The sequence below is a fragment of the Catharus ustulatus genome, chromosome 11 (genome assembly GCF_009819885.2).
Source record: "Catharus ustulatus isolate bCatUst1 chromosome 11, bCatUst1.pri.v2, whole genome shotgun sequence".
Taxonomy (NCBI): Eukaryota; Metazoa; Chordata; class Aves; order Passeriformes; family Turdidae; genus Catharus; species Catharus ustulatus.
In genome coordinates this window covers 12518872-12541979 of record NC_046231.1, presented here as the reverse complement: position 1 = coordinate 12541979, position 23108 = coordinate 12518872, and the positions used below count along the sequence as shown (strand labels likewise).

General features: G+C 40.2%; 1 protein-coding gene across 2 annotated transcripts in view; it reads right to left on the bottom strand.

The window, feature by feature from the left end:
- Positions 1-16122: 16122 nt before the first annotated feature.
- The window catches only part of NFATC3 (nuclear factor of activated T cells 3), a 62492-nt gene continuing 55506 nt past the window's right edge, over positions 16123-23108 (bottom strand). For both annotated transcript variants that reach the window (XM_033069780.2, XM_033069782.2), the window contains one exon: positions 16123-18429. In XM_033069780.2, the coding sequence (XP_032925671.1) occupies positions 18305-18429 (125 nt within the window). In that variant the 3' untranslated portion in view covers positions 16123-18304. The remainder of the gene's footprint in view (positions 18430-23108) is intronic.

Genomic DNA, 23108 nt, shown 5'->3' with positions numbered 1-23108 from the left:
ACTGTTTCACCAAAGAACTGAAGTTTGGTAAAGAACTCTTATTTGACTTTTACTGTTGCTAAAGAATGGGTCCTACACTCATGCACAAAATTCGATTCTCAAGAAGTTTGCTCTGTGCTCACAATCAGCAAACTCCTTCACCTGCATTTGTGTTGCCGTGTTGTATAACTGAGGAACAGAATTATCATTGCTGGTATTTCTTCTGGTTTCACACTTCTGGTAGTCCTGGTTTGGAGACGATTCATTTAGTCATTTCTGCTCCCACTCTCTTGAGACTGATAATTTTACCTAGAGATGATTTCTGTGTATGCTTGTCCCGTGGGATGTTCCTGCCCAGTTTAGAGAGATGATAGCTTATTCTTCTTATTTTTGTTGGAGATGAGACTGAAGAGTTTGAAACAGCCGTTCTCTACTTTAATAGTTACAGCTGTGCATCAAATCAGGTGTTTCTTCTTAGGATTTCTTCATTTGCAGAGCAGTCTTGCCCAAGACAGGCTAAAAGTTTTGCTTGTTTATGTGAACTAAGATATTTTCAACAAATATTTTATTAGTGAAATTTGATTCCTCGTTTTTTAAAGAATAAAAGTTTTTCAGCACCTTCATTTTGAAATAGTATTTGTTCTGTTTCAGTCAGTTAAAATGAACTGCTGGTGAAGGCTGACAGTTTAACCTCCTGGGTCCTGTCTTATGTAGAACTGTATTTGACAAAATCTATTGTAATATATCTAGAGTCTGTCACTGGAAGTGTCTTCTAAATGCTGATTGCATCTAAGGAAAACTTGAAATATTCTAAACCAGAAAATTCCTGATGTGCCAAGGTTTGCCTGTAGTCAATTTAAAATTTCACCTTTTTAGATCTACTTCTTTTAAAGTTTTTTAAAAAGAAAATCCAAACTAAACTAGAGACCTGATTCTTTTCTTCTCTTTTTTCTTTACATATAATCAGGTGAGGGTTACTGTATCATTTAGTTGGATACGCAGCAGAAATGCAAATATTAAAATTAAGATGACAGCATATTAATTTAGACTTGCTAATTGCCATTTCTTTTATTGCTGTGTTATTATAATAATTTTACTTTCAATACATGATTTTTTAAATATAGCCATTGTTTATTGCTGCTTTCTGGTGCTTGCTGATAATATTGAGTTTAAATAAAATGCCTTCCTTCTGTAAACATTACTAAGGTACTGCTGTAATTTTGCCGTTTAATGTTATCCGTGTCATTGAGAGAATGTCTTCAGCTGCCAGTAGATGTCCCCTTTCCATCGGGGTTGGCAAGGAAGGGGCTGGAAGCAGCAGCTTTGCAGCCGGGAGTTCCCTGTTAGCAGCTGCAGCAGGAGCCTCAGTGCCCGGGAATGCTCTGGTGTCTGCTAGCCTGAAAACCGGAGGTCGTTCTGCTGTTCATGAAATTGTTCACTTAAGTTGGTTGTGGGTTTTTTCTGTTTATATGTTTGGTTTTGTCGTTGTTGTTTTCCTCCAAATTTGGCCTTGTTTTGCTATTCTAAATGTTTTCTACCAGTTCATTGATTTTCAATACGGTTGTTTGGAATGTACAAACTGATTTCAAATTGCGAAAATCACAACTGTATCTCACTGCGTCGTCGGAAAAAAATTAACTTCTAAAAACTGCTCTACAAAAGGAAATCCATAAAATGTTTGCTAGAAATCCGGTGGCAATGATTGGACAAAAGTGTCACCCTGATGTAAACAGCGTGTGTTAGACCAAAAATGAAGGAAAATGACTCTTCAGTCTCCGGCTGCCGGTGCCCGTGTGCTGAGGTGACACAGGCTCGGGGCTGGTGCTGACTTTCCCAGCCTGTCTGCTCAGCTCCTCGCTGCTGGGGGTGCCTGAATTGCTGCTGGCAGACAGCGAGTTTGTTGTTCTTGTTGGTTTTAATCCTCCTCTCTCGGGGCATTTCCTCTGGTTGTGTTAACACCATAAACACCGAGTCTTTGGGAATTCTCCCTGTGGAGGATCCCGTGAGATACTCAGAGTATGTAGATTATATAGAAAGAAGTGTAAAAAGGGAGAGAGGTTTTTAATGTTCAGTATTAGATCTCGAGTTGCTCCAGCACTTGTCACATTTTGGGACTGCCTAATTTTTTCAAGAGAAATTGAAAAGGGGGAGTGGTGGGGATTTCAATAGTTTCACTATTTAGAAAAAGGAACAAACTGTCTCACCCACAACATTTAACCTGCAAACACAGGAGTTGTCTTGGTGAATTTCTGTTGCTTTGGACTCTGGGAACTTTAAACAGGGCCTCCCACTGCTCCTGGAAGTTCTAGGACATTCTCCTCTTGTTGAGCCATAGGCGAAAATAAGAACGTGTGTTTCATTTGGGAAAGCAGATTTTACAATAGACCTGATGAAGGTGCAATTGTTCTGGTTTATACCAATCTCCTGTATTGGTCCTTACCTTCTAGCCTGGCTGTTACAACATTGTAACTTCTGGAAATGTTTTTTCTTGTTGCTATTTGGATTTAATCATTCCTTGTTATCAGCACTTTATCTTCTGCTTGCTGGAGGTAGAGGAAAAGTCAGTGTGCTACTGCCGTGAATCACTTGTGTGTGTATATTCCCTTCTAAAATAACTTGAGGTCTTTGAATTTCATGTAAACATAACTCTAAAATTTGTATTAATGTGCAGAAATATTAAAAATCTTTACTCTGGGTACATTTAAAATAATAATATTTAAAAGTATACAAGGGCAAAATGAAGGCAATATTGTTATATTTCTTCTTACTACTATCCACAAGAATAGGTGAGAGGTGGTAGGAAACAACAGAATAAGTGAGGAAAAATGATGTGTTTGGGGGAGGAGGAGTCTTACTGGAATTTTCTGAGAAGCTCCAAAAAACTGATGGTGGTTTTTTTTCAGAAAATCACTGTTGTGTGCAATAGAATAGCATTAGAATTTAGCTGTCCTTGCTGCATTGAGTAAAAGCCTTTGAGTTTTAAGAGTAAGATCTTTTCCTGCTCTTTTCTGAACTAATTCAATGTTGGGGATCTCTCTGGGACTGCTCAGCAGGGAGAGAACACAAAGTTTGCTGTGGTAGAAATGCAAAGGTGTGGTGGAGCTGCACAGCGCAAAGGCTGGCAAGGAACAGATCCTTCCTCCTCTCTGGTCAGGGCATGAGAGGTTAAAGTGAGGAAAGGACAGTCTGAGCCTTATCTGGAGTGTAACATTTGTCACTACCACTTAGACCAAGGAATTCTTAGTTAAACATGACCTGAAAATGTGGGACTCATTCCCTTGGATTAGGCCTGCCTTTCTTTGGTTTGATGCAATACAGTCCTTGAGCAATTGTGAACTTTACTGGGAAAATCCAAACAAGCTACACTTGTGGAATATTAATTGTAGTCATAGCATTAATTTAAAATGTCCTTGAAAAGATCAGACCCTTTTTTTTTTGGTTTTGGGGTGGGTTGGTTGGCTATTTTGTTTTAGTTTAATTTTTTTGAAAAGCATTGCAAAAGCTTAGAAAACCAATCAATTTTGCTTAGTTTTTACTGACAAGAAATCTATACCTTGGAATATAAACTGTCAGATTGCTTACAAAGCTGTATATTTTGTGTGTGTGTGGTATTTACTTTTAAAATTGTTCTAAAATGTTTTATCAGAAATCAGGTACATCATATTCCTGATGGGATAAGGAGCAGAGCTTGGATGATGATCTGCAGGTCATGAGAAGATATATCCTAGAGTTAGAGCTGGAGTTACACCTGGTAGTACTCATGACAGTAATAGACAATTTCTCTTGCTTGTGAGGAGGAGGAGGAGGCTTATAAGGATGGCAGTTCCATATTTTCAATGAAATGTGGCTTCTGCTTGTCTCTAAAATCAATCTTTTTGTTCACCATGTCAGTGGTTTTATTTAAAGTGACTCTACCTTACCTTGTAAAAAGTAAACCCTGAGAAAAGAAAGGATTCAAAGTTTTCAGGTTATGGGGATTGTTTTGGAGATGATTTGGAGAAGGAAAATTGTAAGGCCATGGGCCTAGACACTGATGGTACATTCCAGAGAATGCTGACAACAGGGGAGATTGTGAAGGCAATATTTTGGGTTTGTGGGTTGTTTGGGTGGTTTTTTTTCTATTCTGTCCCTGCAGTGGTTTCCTTTCAGATACAGCTGCTCTGGCAGAACAGCACCGTGCTGCCGTGGGAGCTCGCTGCTGGAGTGGGCATGGAGACCTTCCAGCTACACAGCAAGGGCAGCATTGGATATTGCAGCTTCCAGAGGGTTTGTAACGGCTCCTGTGACGGTTTAGGAGATGGGATGGGATGATTTTCTGAACTGTTTGAACAGGAAAAGCAGGTTGCAAATGTGCTGAGGAGGCAGCATCAGCCCACACTGCCAGCAGGCTGGGATGAGCCATCAGCAAAGGACAGTGCTGGCAGCTGCTCTTGGGGTAACTCTGGGAAACCTCAAACTTAGAAATCGGTCACAGTGTGCTGCAGGTTGAACTAAAGCAGATCTGAGCTGGGCAGGTCCAGAGCCCTGGCAGCACAGGCTCAGGGAGTGCAGCTCCCAGCACAGCCCTGCTCATGTTGCTGAGCTCCTGAACTGAAGTCACAACTGATTACAAGTTATAGACTCTACAGTTTTGTGAGACAATCAGGATAAACCAAAGTGGGGGAAAAGAGCTGGATACAATTGCAGTTTGTTCATTGACTGTCATTGAGCATAAATTAAGGTTTAGCCTCTAGATACAGAATAGGAAATGGGATTTGAAATGAGAAGGAGAGCCAAGGAACAATTTTTGTTATGCCAGCGCCTCAGTTTTCATCCCTTTAAACAAGGTTTAGTAAGGGGGAACATGTAATATTTGTGTGGATGTCACTGTAAAAAAATAGATAACTTTGAGGAATAATTATGGAGCTAGTAATGAAGCAGACAAGCCTGGCTCTTGGAGCCCTTGAATTTGTAACACTGGCATTTGAGTCAGAAATCCTCCAGAAGAGCTATTACAGAATTAGAGTAACTTTTGAATTCTATTTAGCAAGCACATCGTCTCCCTTCAGAAATTCTTCTCATTCCTATGTATTTTTCTTGATTTCAATAATATTCAGTTTCATATTTCCTTCAGGTATAAAATTTGCAAAGTATACAGGGGAAAAACGGTTGCTCTTTAGCAGACTATGCCACTGAAAATTGAACTCTGCAAACTCTTTGTGTAAGAGGACTTGCATTTTTTCCTGAATGCTCAAAACCACTGCCATCCCCACCCCCACTTGAATGGTTTTCTCTATTGTTCAGTGTACCCAGGAAAAATAAGATTCTGTGGTTTATAATTCATTTTTATTTTTTACCCACATAAACCATAGGATGTTTTTTGAATTTTTGTATTAAAAACACTCCATCATGTGCTCCCCAAATCAACAGTGGAACACTGAAACCCAAGAGATTTTAGTACCTTGCATTCTGAGAAGCTTTGGAACGTGCAGTGCTTTGCAGATCCCTGTTTAGAGGGTGCTGTGAGAGAGCAGCTGTGCAGAATGGTAACTGCTGTGACAATTCCCCTAATTCCCCTCACTGGGAGATGTTGAGAGAATCCCAGTGACCCTCTCTTCTCTCCTAAATGGGCTCTGCTGTTGTGCTTTAGGAATTACATAAACACACTTCATACTTGCTGCCCTTCAATCACTCCAAACCTGACAGATGTTTTTCAGGAATGGCCAAAAAAACCTAAGACCTCAACCTCACTTCTCCACCAGTGGTGAGGTTTGTAAACAGAGAGCCATCAGTAATATGGAAAACAACCCAAGCTATTACCTGTCACTGTGGTGGCTCTGTAGTGCCAGAAGCAGTAAAGTGTGGCAGCCTTGTTTGGGGGTTTTTAGATATGAAAATGAAAGTGGCAATTTATAGTAAGGATGACATCATAATAAAAGTGTGAAAGGAAAGCTTTTGTCTTGCCTTGTGGTTGTGCTTCAGAGCTCCTTTGTGGCGTGGCCTAGGCTGTTGCCATTCAAGGGCTTGCCCTGTGCTGGTGGTTGTGTATTCATGCCCTGTGCAGTAGGGTGGGCACTGTGTGAGCTCTGCACAGGGGGTGTCTGCTGTGGGGTTCTCTTGAACCTCTCCCTGCATGACCTGCACACCCTGCCTGGGTCAGCAATCCACCCAGAGCAACAGCCCAGGTTTGCTCTGATATGCCTGCCCCAAGCAGAGGTTGTGTTTGTGGAATGAGCTCATCTGGTTTTGGTCACGTTTGAGTACATTTGAAGCATGATGTTAATATTGAGTCTAAAATTATCTTTGTTTTCCACATAGTATCTCAACAGTGAATAAGATCGGTAACTTGTGGGGTTTTTTTAATTTGCCCCTCCCCCCCCCACATAAATTGCTCAGACTTTCACTCTGAGGCACAAAGAAAGTTGGTTTCTTGAAGTAATTTTTTGTGAACACAGTAAATGCAGTTCACCTCAGACCAATAATCAAACCACACACACAGCCTTTTGTCTCAACTCTATTACAGATAATGTTCTCTTGATAATGCTTCATGATGGGAAAGCATTCCTCTCAAAAATGCCTTTGCCTTTATCTTACTGCAGCATTCCCTGAAAGATGGCTAATGTGGAGCTTTATAAATAATGCTTTCTGCACTGCTGTAAAAGTAACTTAATTGCCATTTCTGGGAGGACAGGGAGAGGAAGGTATTTATAGGAAGCATCAAGGGGTGCCTGGCAGAGTGAGGTGGAAGGTTTGGCTTTTCCTGGGAGCTGGGAGCGGGCTGGGTGTCGGTGCTGTGAGCAGAGGGCTCTGCTGTGCAGGGTGAGCACACTCTGTGCCTCCTGTTCCAGCCCACCCAGCCTGTTCTGAGAACAGCTCGGCTCTGCAACCCTTGTAAACATTGCTCCAGCTGTGTGAAGCCACTGCAGTGACTGCAGCAGTTGCTGGAAGGCCAACCAAGGCCAGTCTTAATTATGCAGACAAAAAAAGGAGAAAATAATTTAAATGTTCCCAACACAGAGCAAACAACAAAAATTTCCTCTTAACCACACTATAGCAGGACCACCTTTTCTCTGAAGGACACATTTTTTATTTCCAAAATAGCTCTTCTGCCTGAAAGCCTTCACTGAATCATCAGTCCTACCTGGCCATGCCTCTGAATCCAGTTTCTTTTGTCAGGTTTCTTCTTTCTTACAAAGGAGATTTTTCTGTGCAAAATTCTGCACTACTTTCTAGAAAAAAGTCTATAGAGGGTTGATTTGCTTTGAGTCTTCTCACTTAATTTTTTTGAGACATTCAGTGTGGGATACCAGGAATCTATTTTGTAAGAATTAATGCTGCCTTTGTTAAATACACCTTTATGTGTCCTTTTCTTTAGTTTTGCATCTGTTTTGTAGAAACCATCAGTTGTGCAATACTGGCTTTCAGTTAGTACCTTTAGTGGTAGGGGTAGATGAAAGACTTCCTGGGCAGTTGTGCATGGCTGGTGTTGGAAGCAATTTTTTCATGTGGTTTGGATGCTTCTCTACTGCTGTCAGAACAAGAAAGGGACATCAGATTAATTGTTTATATATAAATTATTCATTACTTTTAAATTAATAAAACTAGAAGCCTGTGTTAAAAATTTCTGGAGTTCATCAGCCACCATCTGTTAGTTAAGTGAATGTGACGTTGGGGCATGAATAAAGCATTAGATGAACCCAAGTATCTTTTCATGACAGCAGAATTTCTGGAGCTGGGTAGGAGGACTTTAAATACAAAAATAATAGGAACAGAATGGAGTGAGATAACACTCTAACCAAGAGCTGGCAGGAGGCATTGCTGCCACTGCAGATGTGAGTTGCAGATAAGAAAAGCCCACGAACAGCTCTGTCCTGCCCCTTCCCCACGTTTTCTTCCTCTGGGAGGGCTGGGGGCTGGGTGTGAGTGCACCTCCCAAACCCATCTGTTCTTTACTGGGAACTGACCCTTCTCTCCTCCCAGGTGGAATCTGATATGGACTCATTAAGTCCATTAAGAGCATGGAGGGGCGAAGAACCAATGCAGCTTAAAGTTGCTTTGGTGTGGGGCCGACTTTAGATGGTGAATTTTTCTGGGAGTAGGGAGGGAAATTGCTGATAAAGCCGTGAACTGCTGAAAGTTTGAGTTACGGGAAAGATCGGTGGTGGAGCAGCTCGTGATCAATATGTTTGCAAAGACTGGACTAAAAGGTGCACTTTGTAACCAATAAGGCTCTAAAATGCTTTCTATACGTGACCTGAAATGTCACCAAAACATATATTGAGTTCTGGGAACTGGAGATCACAGTACTTAACAGAGATTTTATGTTATCTCTGTGGGACATAGTGGAAAATAACTCGGAATTCAAATGATAATTGCTTAAGAAAGCATTTACCTTAGTAGCCTGCACAAACCTAGGTGATTTCATAATACCTGCTTAAAACTCACCTGTGTTTCAGCCAGCCATGATATTTCTTAAATCCTGTCTTTTTATTATTAATATTAAACACTTGCTGCATTCCAGCTGAATCGAGGCTGTCTTGGTGACTAACATGACTTTTTTTGCATTTATTTGAAGTACTTCATGATACAAAAAGGCTTAAAACAAAATTATAGCACAAATGGTCTATGATACAGTGATACTAAATTGTTAGTACATTCTAAGATATCTGTGAATTTTACCAAAGGTTGTTCAGTGCTGTGATATTCTGCCCCGTGAGCCTTGCAGTTCTAGTATATTTTCAAAAACTGAATGTGCAGCAAGGAGCCTCCAGTATGGCCAATAGCTACTAGAAGTTGTTAGTGCTTCTCTGGCACATGTGCTGTGACTCTTCCTGGAGCTGTGCCTTTCAAATGAGGAGTCTGCTCTGTCGGTGTTTCAGTGGAGTAGAAGAGGCCCTGGGTGGCTGGGTCCTGAGGTCTCGGTTTTTACATTCACCATGTGTGAGGATAAGAAATGCCTTGCAGTTACCCAGATCACTTTAACTAGCATGAGTTGAGTGATTTGGATGGTGAATCTGTGTTTAATCATAACGCCCAGAGCAACCAGGTTAGTTGTTGTTTTGTTTTTAAAGAAAGACATAGGAGTAGAAATAGATAAGCAACCAGTTCTGTGTTAGTCTAGTTGCATTTATACTGTGAGAAAGCTTCCTCTGTGCAGTAATCAGCTTTGTTCTTTCCCCTTCTGATAACCTTACTAAAGGGTTTAGCATTTGTGTCTTCCACATTTTTGGTGGGGTGTCCTTTCCTCTTACAGCCATTATTCCCTTTCAAGTCTTCTAGGAGATTTATCCAGGTTTAATCTCACCTGATACTCCCTTTTTTCCAGATCCTACTCTTCCTGAGTAGGAGAATTGGGCCACCCTTTTAGTTACAATACAGGCTGTTTCCTCTCCATGTGTATGTAAACTTCCAGCCGTTAAGCATCCTTTCCTTTACTGAATTGTTTAGGTATTTTGCCTCGATGAGGTGTGGAATCCTGTCCCTTCCATCGATGCTGCCCCTTGCAGCTCCACCGAGGCCCCGTGTCAGCCTGTGGTTCTACCCCCTTACTGCTGGCTCTTGAGAGAGAACAAACACTACCAAGAACACTCAGGGGGAGCAGATTTCCAACCTTTTCCCCTTCATGGGCTTCCCAGCATTTTCTTGTTCCAGAAGCAAATATCCCCTGAACAGCCCTGGGATGAAGAATTAGCAGCGCTGTTTTTCACTTGTATTCATTGTTCCTGGGTTAGCTGCCAGCATTTGCCTGTCCTGGCTGTGACACAGTCCCGTCATTAACTGGGGCAGGAGCAGCAGGGACTGCTCTGGAGCTGGGCACAGGGGACACTGAGAGGCTGTGACCCTCCTGGAGAGCCCTGGCTGGCTCAGCGCAGGCAGACCAACCCTGCTTCCCTCTGTGACCTTTCTGCGTGTGAGATTTCATCTCCTATTCCTGTTTGCTTGTGTTTGTTTTGCAGGAGTCCTACCGAGAGTAAAGTGACTCATAATATACAAATGGAGAGAAATAATTCAAACGGCATGTGATCTTAAACCTCCTTTTCAGCTGCAAATAGAAAGCTAAAGGTGGTTTGCCATTAACTTTTTGCTTTAAGCCAAATATCTGTGCCTTTGGGGAGCTCACAAAGTCTAACCTGGATTCAGGTGTGTGTTTTGTGCTAGAAATAGAAACCCCAGAGATCTGTCCTTTGCCATCCTTCTTCTTACCCTGACTTGTCTTGGGAGGAATAGGGAACTGCATAGGATCTCTATGTGAATTAAATTTTATAACACTCCTGGCCCCACCCCAAGCTGCAATCTGCCTTCTTGAAAAAAACCAAAAAACCAAACAAACAAAAAAACCAAAAAAAAGAACCCCAAAAATCCCCCAAAAAAGTAATCCTAAAAAAAAGTCCTTTTGCTGTTGACCACAGGATCCTCAGTCGCATATCTGTGTGACTGAGAGAGTGCCAGTAACACCAAGTGAAGGTTTGACACTTGTTTAAACACATTTGAGAGCTTGAGGGACATTTCCAGAACAGCTGAACAACTGAGCTCCTTGAATCTCAATAATGTGGTTTCTTTTTTATTAACTCTACCCCTGAGGATATTCTTTATTGTATGGAGCCCGTGCTGATTCAGCTTCCTGGGACCATCTACAGCACATCTCTATTGCATGGCTGCAAAAAGGCCTTCAGTGAAGCCACCTGAGTGTATTTTGGATGGAAGAAACACCAGCTAGCTTGAAAGCTATCTTACAAGCTGAGTGTAAAGACAACATTTCTAAATTTTTTCTACTTTGATTATGAACAACTGAGTCACTGTTTAAATATAATGTTTAATGTCACTCAGAATTGTTCTGTTTTTAGGTCATGTCCTTCCAACCAAACAGGAAATTTTTTGTCATAAGTGATAGAATTCCATTTTATTCGTCTACTCCAGATGGTGTTTGACCTGCAAAGAGTTCATGTGCTGTTGGAAAATACATTGAGCTTAGTATGACATATGAAAATGATACAAATATATGAAAATGATACAGAAGTCATGAAGGCAGAGTCTCTGTGGGGGGGTGTCTGGGCAGGGGAGCACAAATGGCACAGAAAAAATGGGACAATTTACATTAGAATATGGCCTGCTTAGCCAGTGATGTGTTTAACTGTTGCTTATCTAAAAGATGATGTTTGCAGCTTTACTGCTATCTAAAAAGTACATCCAAGAAGAAGTTCTTGAGAGATTTTTCTGCTTTCTGCTATGAAGTAGATGAGGTCAGCCTTTTGTGGGATTGGAAGCCTGTAATTGGAGACAGACCTGCTCAGTAACCAAAATATTTTCTTTTTTTTCTTTTCCCCCTTTTCTCTGTCTTTTGTATGTTTTGTATTCCTCTTTCTAGCTAAGGAAACCTTAGTCTCCAGTGTCATTTTAGCAGCTGGATTAGTTCCAAAGGGTTTAGGCTCGGGCAAGCAGCATTTGAGTCTCTCAGCAAACTCTGCTGACAGCCACAAAATGTATGGCTGTGCCTCTCCAAGCCACGATGTCATTCAGCCTGGGATTTGGCCAGTGTTGGATTGCTTGTTATCCTCCATTGTTTGTGCAACTTTTCCATTATAACTTCTGTCAGTGGTGAGGTCAGATGGCAATGATGACATTCTTGGCATAGCTTCTTTTTTCATATCCTTAGGAAAAATAATCCCATAGTAGCACTTAATTCAGTTTCAGTATTGCCTTATTTGTCCCATTGGCTTGATGGCTCATACTCCTCCTCCAGCTACTGTGACTGCAGCCAGGCAAATGTCACAGGGTGATATTTGCTGTTACTTGAATAAAGTTATCCTTGACCTCTCATATTTGCTTTCTGTTGAAGATTTTATGAGCAAATTTTTATTCCTGGTAAGGGAAGAAATGGTGGGAATATGTAAATGCAGAAATGCATGTGCTGGCAAAACAGTGTGTGCTGATCAGTGCAGCTGGAGACAGAAACAATTGCAGCAGGAACTGATCCCACAGCACAGACCTGAGCAGGAGCTGCTGGGACAGGCAGGTGTGAGGATTAATGTCCTATGACCTTTCCTCTTGGAGACCCTGCCTAGAAAACACACAGGGTAAAGTTGAACCAATGACAGCTAAACTGGAAATCTGCAGATCTGCTGTCAACTGCAGCTGTTTCTGACCTTTAAATGCTCGTCACACCTTTATTGTGATGCAATTCTTAAAATGGCAAACCTTGAAAGTAAACCTTAATTCATTAAATCATAGAAAGCCAGTGCTTTGGGCAGGCAGTGCAGCAGCTCTGGAGGCACTTGTTCTAATGACAGAAGACTGGAAAAATCTGTTCTTGCCTCATACTTAGAGAATTTCCTACTTGAAAACAGTGACATACTGACTGTTAGAAGCTTGTCTTGTCCATTTCCAACACATTGCAAGAACGACTTGGCTGCTGGATACACCAGGGAATCTTGGAATATTTACAAACAGATCCTTTTATTGCTGTGTGAAAAAAATTATGATGTGTGTAGGACAACACTCAGCTTTTTTGTGCTCTGTGTTGCAGTGGTGTTGCCACCTTGGCAGAGAAGAATCCATCACACCTTTTGTACCAAGTTAAAGTAAATTTAGGAAGGCAGCCCTGACCTTTCATGCCTTGTCCTAAAGAATGCTCTGTGCCAGCCTAAATCCCTGATGTTGATGTTACAGCCAGAACCTCAGGTACATGGAGAAGCTGGACTTAGGAACTTTTGTCTTTGATTCCAGAACCTGCAGTTGTTAATGTGTGAAGATGTTTGCTGAGAGATGCTGCAGTTGTTAATATGTAGGGTGGTTATTGTTTTATATAAATGCCTGTTTTCTAGAAAATATTTGCCTTCCCAACCCTCAGGATTTTCAGCACGCTGCTTCCTTGTCTTTCCTGCTTTTTATTACAAGAAGGACCTTTCTAATTCATCAGTGATTTATCATTTCACTGTCACAAAAACTTGGAATAGTAGTTGTTCCCTTTTTCCTCCAACTTACTGCATATGATACCACTGATTATCCAGCACTGCATTCCCAAGCAATATTTTCATATACTGAGTCCTCTTTAGGTGCATCACTTTTCTTTGATCAAAAATTACAGAAAAGAACAAGCACACACTACATTCTTCCAGCTCTTACCAGCAGGTGTCACAGCAATGACAGGGAGGAAGAGATAAGTATTTTTTCCCAGTTCTTCCTAATAAAAAACACCAATGAAACGAAAACTTTACATTTGCAGAAAGAGCTTGAGAACTTGTATAGCCTGACTTTTCTAGTTGATCAATCTCTTCAAAAACAAAATCAATGGAGCATCCATATCTTTGCAAAGTAAATATTATTTTTCTATTGTTTCTGTATCTTAGTCTGTTTTTTCCTTGTTTTCTTTTGCATGTAGCAGATGTTAACAAGGGTAACAGCAGGTTATTGTAAAATAATTTCTTAGAGGATCTCTGCAAATGACCATGCTTTGTATGTTAAGAATGACTGATTGATAAAAATTTAACAGGCAGAATAAAGTTCAGTGTTAACTTCCTTTACCAGAGAAGTCTGTATGCAAAACTATGCATGAATTTAAATATATTGAAAATCCTTTTTTCTTTCCCATGGCCTTTTACACACCTTACTACTTCACTTACTACAGCAGAGGCTAATTCCTGAATACTATTATTGTCAATTAACTGAAGCTAAGGGGCAAAGAAAAAAGGTGGGGAGAAAACAGCTCAGTCCTCACCTTATTCAGTGCAGTGGAGCACAAGGTGAACTCAGAGCATGCAGTGGTGTTTTGTGTTGGGCAGGGAGAGACAGAGGTCCAGAAACAAGCAGCAGAAGACAGAAAAAATAACTGTGGAATATTGTAAGGAAATTGTGGATACAATAAGAGAATTAAAAAGCTTTGATTTCTGCCAGCATTTCCTTTGGGTTTGGGTCCTAAATGAACAAACGTCTGGTTACTCTTCTAAAGGAACTGCCTTTAACAGGACATTCCTTCTCTCTGATTACCTGAAACACCAAACCAGTGCTTTGCAGGGGGAAGTGACGATTTCGCCCTGCCTGGAATAAAGCACAAGAGCAGTGCGTGTGTCAGTGCCGAGCTTTACCCTTCCTGGCGTGACTGCAGCTCTGTCCTGTCCCACCCCACCGTCCGAGCGGAGCAGCCTCCGGCCCCTTTGCGTCTGAAAGGGGCTTGAACTGACGGCAGAGGAGACGCGCTCAATGGCTTATTGCTGGTGCCGGTGTGTGCTAATTATACCCTGGGTAATCACCCTACAGAACATGTGAACAGCTCTCAAACTGCCGGCGCTATTTTTACTAAACCTCGGCTATATTTACCGAGCGTTCGGCTGGTGGCATTTGAGCATCCCCTTTCTGGTGTATTTATAGCTGAGAGCGGCGCTGAAGGTAACGGGCCGGGACACGCGCTCGGGGGAGCCTAATCCCAGCCCGTGGTCGGGAGAAACTGCAAGGGAGATGAAAACCTCTCAGTGGCACCAGGATCCCCGAGATACACATTGTAAGGCAGAACCTTGCCCACGGGGACTTCCCTCGGTACTGTTTGACCAGCCAGGATTTGGCAAACAATTTAAACTTTGTCGGAATTTCACATTTATTTGAGAAACAATTTCAGAAACAACATCTTGCCTATGACAACGTCCTTTCAGGACTGGAAATTATTGTTTATTATAAACTTTCTTGAATAATTATTTCTGGGAAAATCTTTCAGAATAATCTTGTGATTGTCTAATTGAAACACTGACACTTGCAAATGGGGAAGCAGCAGTATTGTGCAGACTGATACTCTGATCACTGCTGATCACTTCTTACAGAGGTAAAAGTTCACTGGGGCTGGCTCTAATCTGAGCAGATTGTTCAAAATCACCACTCTTCAGGGGGAATATCCAACGTCCCTCACTTGCTCTGTCCCAGCCTGGCACAGCTGGTTACTGCTGCATCACAAATGGAGTTTCTTCCCACTGTCTGGTTCTGCATTTTAAATAAATGACAATGCATTTGCATTATTTTTATTTATTTGAACACTATGATTTAAGAGCCTAAATGCAAGTTTTTCCCTTTATTTCTGCAAGTAGCACTGCAATCATAACTTACAAAAATGTTTAAAATACAAAATGTACATGAAATTACAATACAAGGCTCTGTAAACATCTAGAACTTAATCTTTATTGTCCCACATTTTTAAATATAAAACTTCAATTTGAACGATTTCCAAACCTCAAGGAATGACATCCATTATGAGTATCAAAAATAGAGTTTCAAAGCTTTGTATCAGAACAAAACTGCTTTTTCATTCTTTGGTTTAAAAAGGGTGGCAGTTCCCCTGATAACAGGTAAGTTTTACTACAGAAATTCAGATTGCTAGTTTATGGTAATTCCAGAACTCACCCCTGTCCCCCTGGATTAATATGCTACCCCTTTTTTTTTTTTTCCTAAACATTGATCTTTGACCTCATCATTAAGGCTTTCCTTCAGGATAATCTAAGTTATTAAAAATTTTTGGAAAAGTACTCAGGGAGAAGACAGGACTTAAGGACAAGGAAGTGGATGCCAACAAAATATGAACGGGTGCCGGGTTCTGCTGTTTAATTAAATTTGCATAGTCCAATAGAGATCGTGTGCTTTTTATACCACTAAAATTATACAAGATTAACAGTCTTTATCTACGTTATCACACAAGCTAAAATAAAATTAAGACCCTTGTATTGAAGCTTTTACAAGGCAAATACAAAACTGCTTTAGTATCCAAAGCTATATTTTTTTTAAATTTCATTTTTTAAATAGGAAAGCATTTCTATGTCTACAGGCATCAAGGTATTTAAAGGCATCAGAAAATTTAGTGCATAGCAACTCCGGATTGTTTGGGCTCCTATATTTTAGGTACAGTGTGAATTCCAGCTACTTGGAGAACTTGCAAGGAGAGTCTGTACCAGCAGGATAAAGGAGCATAAATCCCATACAGTATGAAAAGCTTTTCAGTCAGAATTCTCCTACAAACAATGGTTAATGCAAAAGACCCAATACATGAATGAAAACTGGAACATGCCTTGCCACCAGCACACACTCTGAGACAATTACATAGTTTACAGCATTGTGTGGTTTGGTTTGGTTCATTTTGAAGGTGTTAAAAACCTAAGTAGATGTATTTGGTGTTAAAAAGATAAGTAGATGTATTTCTGAGCATGTGAGTTCTTTGTAGGATCTTCAACATACACGAGTAGAGGACAGAGTAAAGCACCATTGCTGAGGGAAAATTACAATATCACACTTTTCAGATTCCAGCCCTGCCAATTATTTCCTGCAAATGTCAAGATTTGCACCACTGAACAGTACATTCACAAAAAGGATGCTTAAGATTCCCAGCAGGTACATAGTGGCCTTGCATTAAGTTGTTTGAAATTACTGTGAAACATCAAATTAGTAGCCTCAGGCTGCACTCTTAAAAGGAAGTACATGATAAAACTAGTTTTACCCACGTAATATATGAGCTTTTAAAGTTCATGATTCAGCTATTACAGAGATGCAATTACAGCTGCTGTAATGGTATTGCTTGGGCACTGACTTCCCTTCAGGTGTAAGGTTCTGCCTGCAAAAGGCTCAAGGGAAAGTTTTCCCCACCACTGTTTGCCAAAATGCAACATCAGCAGAAGCTGTGCTTACTCTCCCAGGTGCTGTAACTCAGCCCTGCTCTCCCCTGTCACACCCCTTCATTCACCTGAAGTCTACAAAGGGCAGGTGCTCCCCATGTGCTGAACTGCTAAAATGGCCACACCTGGCTGAACTGGAGCCAATGCAAATATACTTTCCAATTTTCTAATTCTTTATGATAATTCACTCTTAATTTTCATTAGATTGCCATAGCTCACCCAAATGAGCAACTAGTAGGAACACCTTGGATGTTCTGAGTTCCTTCCCATGACTGGTGTACGCTGTGAGTTCCATGGAGGGAAGCTCTGCGAACGAGTGATTCCTGGAGGAGGGAAATGTGTGTGGCCTCCACAGGTAGTGGTGGATCCTCCCCACAGTGTCTAATTGGAAAGGCCAGAGATTTTTAAATAATGACATAAACAGATTGTTTTAAATTCATCAGATTATGGGGATAAGGGAGACACATCCTCAGAGCACAGCATGGAGTTTACTGCTGCTGTGATGAATCTTCAGTATTTCTTTGGTAACTCCTGCTTTACACCTTTAAAATTGAACATGGACACATCATACTGCCTAACCACTAACTGACAGTAAATTACTTTTTAGCAAACTGACATTTACAAACAGCCTGAATTTCAGGAACTGTAACTGTCATCTCCTTAGGACTTCCAAGTGGCATGGTCGGGCATACAGCATATAAAAGATACAGATGTGATCAAATGATTTATTGCATTGAAAACTTGAATGCCACTGAACTGGTGATTTCAAAACCATATTCTGCAGGGTTAATGGGAACATTCAGATCCTCAGCAAACATTCTATTTTCTCCTGTATCTAACATGGCTTTGATGTTGCTGTTCTTTAATCTAAAATCCTACTGCTCAAATCTGATTACAAATGTAAATTTCTAAGAAAAAAGCTATTTCAAGAAGGAGCCTGTGCTAATAAAGATCAGGAAGATTATCCACAAAGTTATAAAAGTTAAATTTTGGAATGTAATTTCTATCCCAACACTTTCATGATGGAATGGTCTTTTTGCAGCCTATCAAGTAACATCTTCAGTTTATAAACAAGTGCAGATCTACATTTGGCTTTGCTTCCTATGAATCTAAGAAAGAAAACACTACAATATTCATATACACAATGGCTTCCGCGGCATTGGCTTCAGATGACAGGTATGATTTGCCACTGGAAGGTCTTATTAAGAAAAAAATTAAACCACAGAAGCTTTAAAGGCTTTCCAAAATGACCAAAAGGTGTTACAAATCATCAGTTACAAACTATTCTACCTCTAAGGGCAAGCAGCACACTGAAGATGTGCATTAAATCTTCCACGTTCAGGACTGTGAATATTATAAGAGCAAACTAACATCTCCACACATCTGAAGCACTTAAAATATAAAAGTATTCTATTTAAATGCAAAAAGCAAAGCTTGGTTTGTAACTTTAAAACAGTTAAAATATCTGGTGTAGATTCTGTGTGTCCATTTTAAGAAGTCTCTTTACAGCATCTGAGGAACTATAATTAAAATGCTCTGTCTCTACATCAAAAATGTAACCCACTAAAAGGGCTTTGCAAGGATCCACTGTTCCAGTTCATAAAGGCCACAGAGTTGGAAGCACAGTAAGTCTAAAGAGGAAGAGGATGAAGAAATATTCAGAGAAGCTGTGAAGTTTCATGGATGCTGAGTCGTTAGCTTATCCGTTACTGGATTCCATCCGATATCCTCGTCTCCAGAGACCCAGGACACGCACGTGCAGGCTGGCTGGCCACTGCTGTTCCATGTGACACTGAGATCTGTGACATATCTCTTCCTATGATCTCATTCACTATAAAAAAAGAAGAAATATTAAAAAGTTGTTATGCTTTCCAAAAGGCAGAACTCATCAGTATAACCCTTTTAAAAAGAAATACTTTGAGTGCTAAGCCTTGATGCTGTTATGTAACAGGAGATGAATGAGGAGCCTAGTTCAACAACAGTTAAGCAAGTGGGGAAAAAAGTCCTGCCATAATCCATGCTGGAGACTCCCTAAGCCTCTTGAAGAAAATAAGCAGAGGAGTATTCATGACATACAGGTAACTGAAAGGCACAGCACAGGTTTATCAAGATTTCCCCACAGAACTGTTCAAGAGTGTGACAAACACAACAAATAACTCTAACAACTCCTGGCTCTTTCAGGCTACTCACAGAACTTCCTCACAAACTGGATTTAGGTTAATGGAATATTCTTTTTAAACTCTACATACCTATTTAATGAATACTTGCTTATCTGAAACCACAGTAACTGATTTTATCTGTCCACTTCTCCACAGTGAAGATTTAGGATGGACTAATATCATAAATGGATGGACTAACATTGTGTATCCATGTGTGTCAACTTCAGCAAAGTTTAATCATTTAATTGTTTAAAAGTGAGGGATAACTCCACGAATGTGACAAAAATAACCTGGGTTATTAAGAAATTACAATCTTGGAGCCTTACTCCAAATCCTATGTAATTGACTGCAGGACAATTGAGGTTAGAAAATGATAAAAATGACCATTTTAAAGGCTAAGTGTAAAAGCAGTGATAGAAATGTCTATTTTACAAAACATTACCTTGGTAATGTTATCAAAGAAAACTGAATAACATTGTACATGGACATGAAAAATATCACATTAAATAATAATGAAAAATTTTAGAAAAATATTGGACTACAACCATGATCTACATTATTTCACTGTTAGAGGCAATGAGTTCTGTTGATTCCCATTACTGACGGGGTAGTAGGTTATAGTATCTCTTTCTCAGCAAGATTTTGAATGGCTGAATTATAGAGGCTTTTCCTTAATCATTGGCATGAGTTTGCTTGGACCTTCTATAAACAGGTATTTAATGGATCCTTTTGTTGACTAAGGACTATTTTTGTGTTTAGAACGTTTTGTTCTGCTAATAAGCTGCTTCTGTTGAACATTTTAACAGATTTGGAACCCAGGCTTTGGCTACTTTGTTCTCCATCAGGTAACTTTACAGAACAGTGTTGATGCACTTCACCACCTTTCTTAACGCTTCCTTAATTTTTCATAGCAGGATTTAGTTTCCTACCAACCATTCCTGTCTGGTAGGAGCATAACAAAACCAATCTAGAGGTGGTGTAAATTGTGTCTATAGCACTGAACAGCTGAGCACTGCCCTTCATGGCAGCAGGATCATAAGTGGTTCTGAAAGAAAATGTATTAATATTGTGAATAGATTGAAGTCCATACAACACAGAAAATCCAGCTCTGAAAAGAGGTAGTGTCTATGTTCTTTAAAGTCACTCCTGCCCCAGCTCTGTGTGTAATGGATTATTATCTACAAGTGCATCACTGCAATGATTTTCTCCTCAGGAGTGCAAGGACAGCTTGTTACACACACGGTATTGAACCCAAAGGTTCTAACAGCTCACACATTCTGTGGGAAAGCCAATTCCTTCCAGCATTACAAGATGTGCAATTTATCTGGCTTAAAAAAACCCCTGTCATTCAATGAAGTTAACTGCACTACAACACTGGAAATTGTGTGACTGCAGGTAGGGCACTTTCCCAAGTATTTTTGTTAGGCCAACACAATGCATAAGTAAACATCTGCTAAAAAAACCACAATGTTTTTTTTAAAAAACAAATTATAGATGAACATTCATAAGAACTGTCAGGGCATTCATTAGCTTGCTCTAAGGACTTCCAACAGCTCTTACCAACTGAACAGCAGCTTTGTGCAAATTGAATGCCCCAGCTGTTCAGTACTGCTAAAACTTTCATGAGTGCTACAGTAAAAACTTATTAAAAATAATGATTTGAAATTCAATATTTTGAAATTCTTAGTTACTTCCCCTAAGTTTTGATGGCTGGTCTGTATCTGTACTAGCACCATCAGCACAAACTGGTCTGTCCTGCAATGTTTTGTGGCTCCCACAGGCAGAGGTGTTTAACTGAACAGCACGTAGCCACTGGCACTGCATTCTCCATAAAACACATTGCACTGAAGACAATAGCTGGCCATATGGGGTTTTATCTGCCAAACTTCTGCAGAAGTCATTATGTAGAGTATTAAAGCTACAGGTTAGTTTGTGTTGCTTTGTTCTAAATAATCACTGATTTGTTTATATGAAGCTGTTTTGTAGCTCAGTGGGGTTTTTTTGCAATACTTTTTAGCATGTGGTGAATACAGATTTATCTGGTTAACATGGATTTCCATTAGAAACACCCACCAGGTAAATGCAGGACCATGTCTTCATTCCAACAGAGAATTACAGTGGAGAAATCTTACTTGTCCCAGTGACTTTGTAAGAATTGCCAATTTATAAAACCAACCAGTATTCAAGTGTGCTTTTTTCAAAACAAGTATGTAAACAAGTGTTCTGTCAGAGCACCTTGCAGGCCTCAAAAAAAGGCCAAAATGCTTTTCCAGCTGTGTCTGGCCAAGGTGTTTTTTCAGAAACCTTGGCCTCCCAACCACCACATCTTCCTATTTTATAATGTTCATTTCAGCTGTCTGGAACTCTATACCCAACAAACGGACTGGGGTTGGCCTGCAAACTACAGAAGACTCTCCATTGATTAGATGAGAGTAAAAACAAAGGCTTCAAAGAAAGCAGAACTTGCAGAAGGCAGCAGCTCACATCAATCTCTAATCTTTCACATATAATAATCTGGCACATATAATAATCATATAATACCAGCATTATCTGAACTTGTCTTTCTGATGGGGAATGGTATAAATTAAAGCAGTTTAAAATGCAAATCATGTGGTCAGTAAGAAGAGATAAAATCCTGCATAAAAATGTACAAGGCTGAAGGTGAAATCATACAGCATTTTCCTTTTTGTGTTAAAGACTAAAAGAGAAATCCACAGGCAAGTATCTGAATGCATGACATGTCACCTTCCTCCAAGGAGGGGCAAGCATACAACATGTAATAGTCTGTGATTAAAACTGAAAACTTAATTCCTGCATATAAATCCAGGTTTTCTACAACACTGTATGGCAAAACTCAAGCTCTTCAGGTGAAAAATTGGGAGAGGAACTAATTCCAACAATTCTGAGAAAGGACAAGCTCAGGCTCTATTGCTGATGCTTTACAAACAAAACAGAATTTCTTTACTTTTAAAAAACCACTTTATCCCATCTCTCCTAGTTTTGATTATGGGCTGCAGGGGCTCCTCTGTCCTAAAAATATAACTAGAAAGATTTCATACTCCCTTTTGCTTAACCTTAAGAGCCCCATCCCTTTAGCAACTAGACACTGGGAAAGCAGCATGCATGGTTCTGTTAAGCCTCCTTGTCTTGGTACCATTTCCTTTCTTCAGCACAAGTTTGCAGGGGCAGGCTGCAGAGCTTGTTTGGGATTCAGCAATACAGATCCCCAGGATGGTTTTCATGCTCTCTGTGCTCTGTCTGCCAGGTTCATGTGTGTGCTGTTCATACTTTGGCTGCCTCTTTGGAGAGAGCCAATTTCATTAGACTTCAGCAGAACAGTTGTGAAGTAGGACCTTGACTTTTCAGTCCACTGCTCCTTCCAGTTAAATCCCTGCCTGTTTTGTACCTGTGGTGCCAGGTGTTGACTGCTGATCCCACAGCCTGGACCTCTAGTCACTCCTCAAGTCAGGAGGAACCAGAAATGTCTTACACACTAAATCATTACAGAGGCCTTGCTAATAGTTAGTAATCATTTGGTATCTACTGATACCTAAAATCATTCTGGATCATCAACGTCAACTGAGTGAATAAAATAAAAACTGTTACAAAGTGTTTTCTGTGCTAATAGTCCAGGTCACTAATCCTGAAATAATGACTGGAGCAGATGAAAAGAGAGAGAGGTGCACACACTACACTGTGTACACACACGGTATATTCCTCCAAATAACAGTGATAACTGCACTTTGAAAACTTGTCAGATATGGCACAGATTGAAATGTGATACAGCAGGTTTTTAAAATATTTTTTCTCCTTTTTTTTTTAAATATCAGGCTGTGAAATGGAAATTATTTTAACAACTTTTCTCTATGTAATTGACCTCTTTGGCAGTTTTCCCAGACTTCAGAATTTCAGCTGTTACTTTACGTGCAATTGTTTCACCTTTTCCTCCCTTAGTATTTATCCAGAATGTAAGCTGGCTGGCAAATTTACACTAACAGCTAAAAATAGATTGTGCAGAACAGAATTTAAATTGGTAGGGATAAAATCTGCTACAGACAGATTAGATTGGCCTGGTCAATACTGGTGATACTGCAATGTTGCATTGCATTGCTTTTCCCTTTGAAGGAGCAACACACTTCATTGAGAAAGCACCAAATGTCAGACAGAGGCTCCAGCCTACAAAAGTAAAAACTGCAAAATATGAAGCAGTATCTTAACATCAATATGGGTAGAATAGAGTAAAAGTAGCTCAGACTTTTGGATCTGCTGTAAAACAAGGGCAATCACTTACTGTGTTTGACTGGGTTTGCATTTCATAGTTTTAATTTCCCATTGTGCTCTGTTTCCAGCT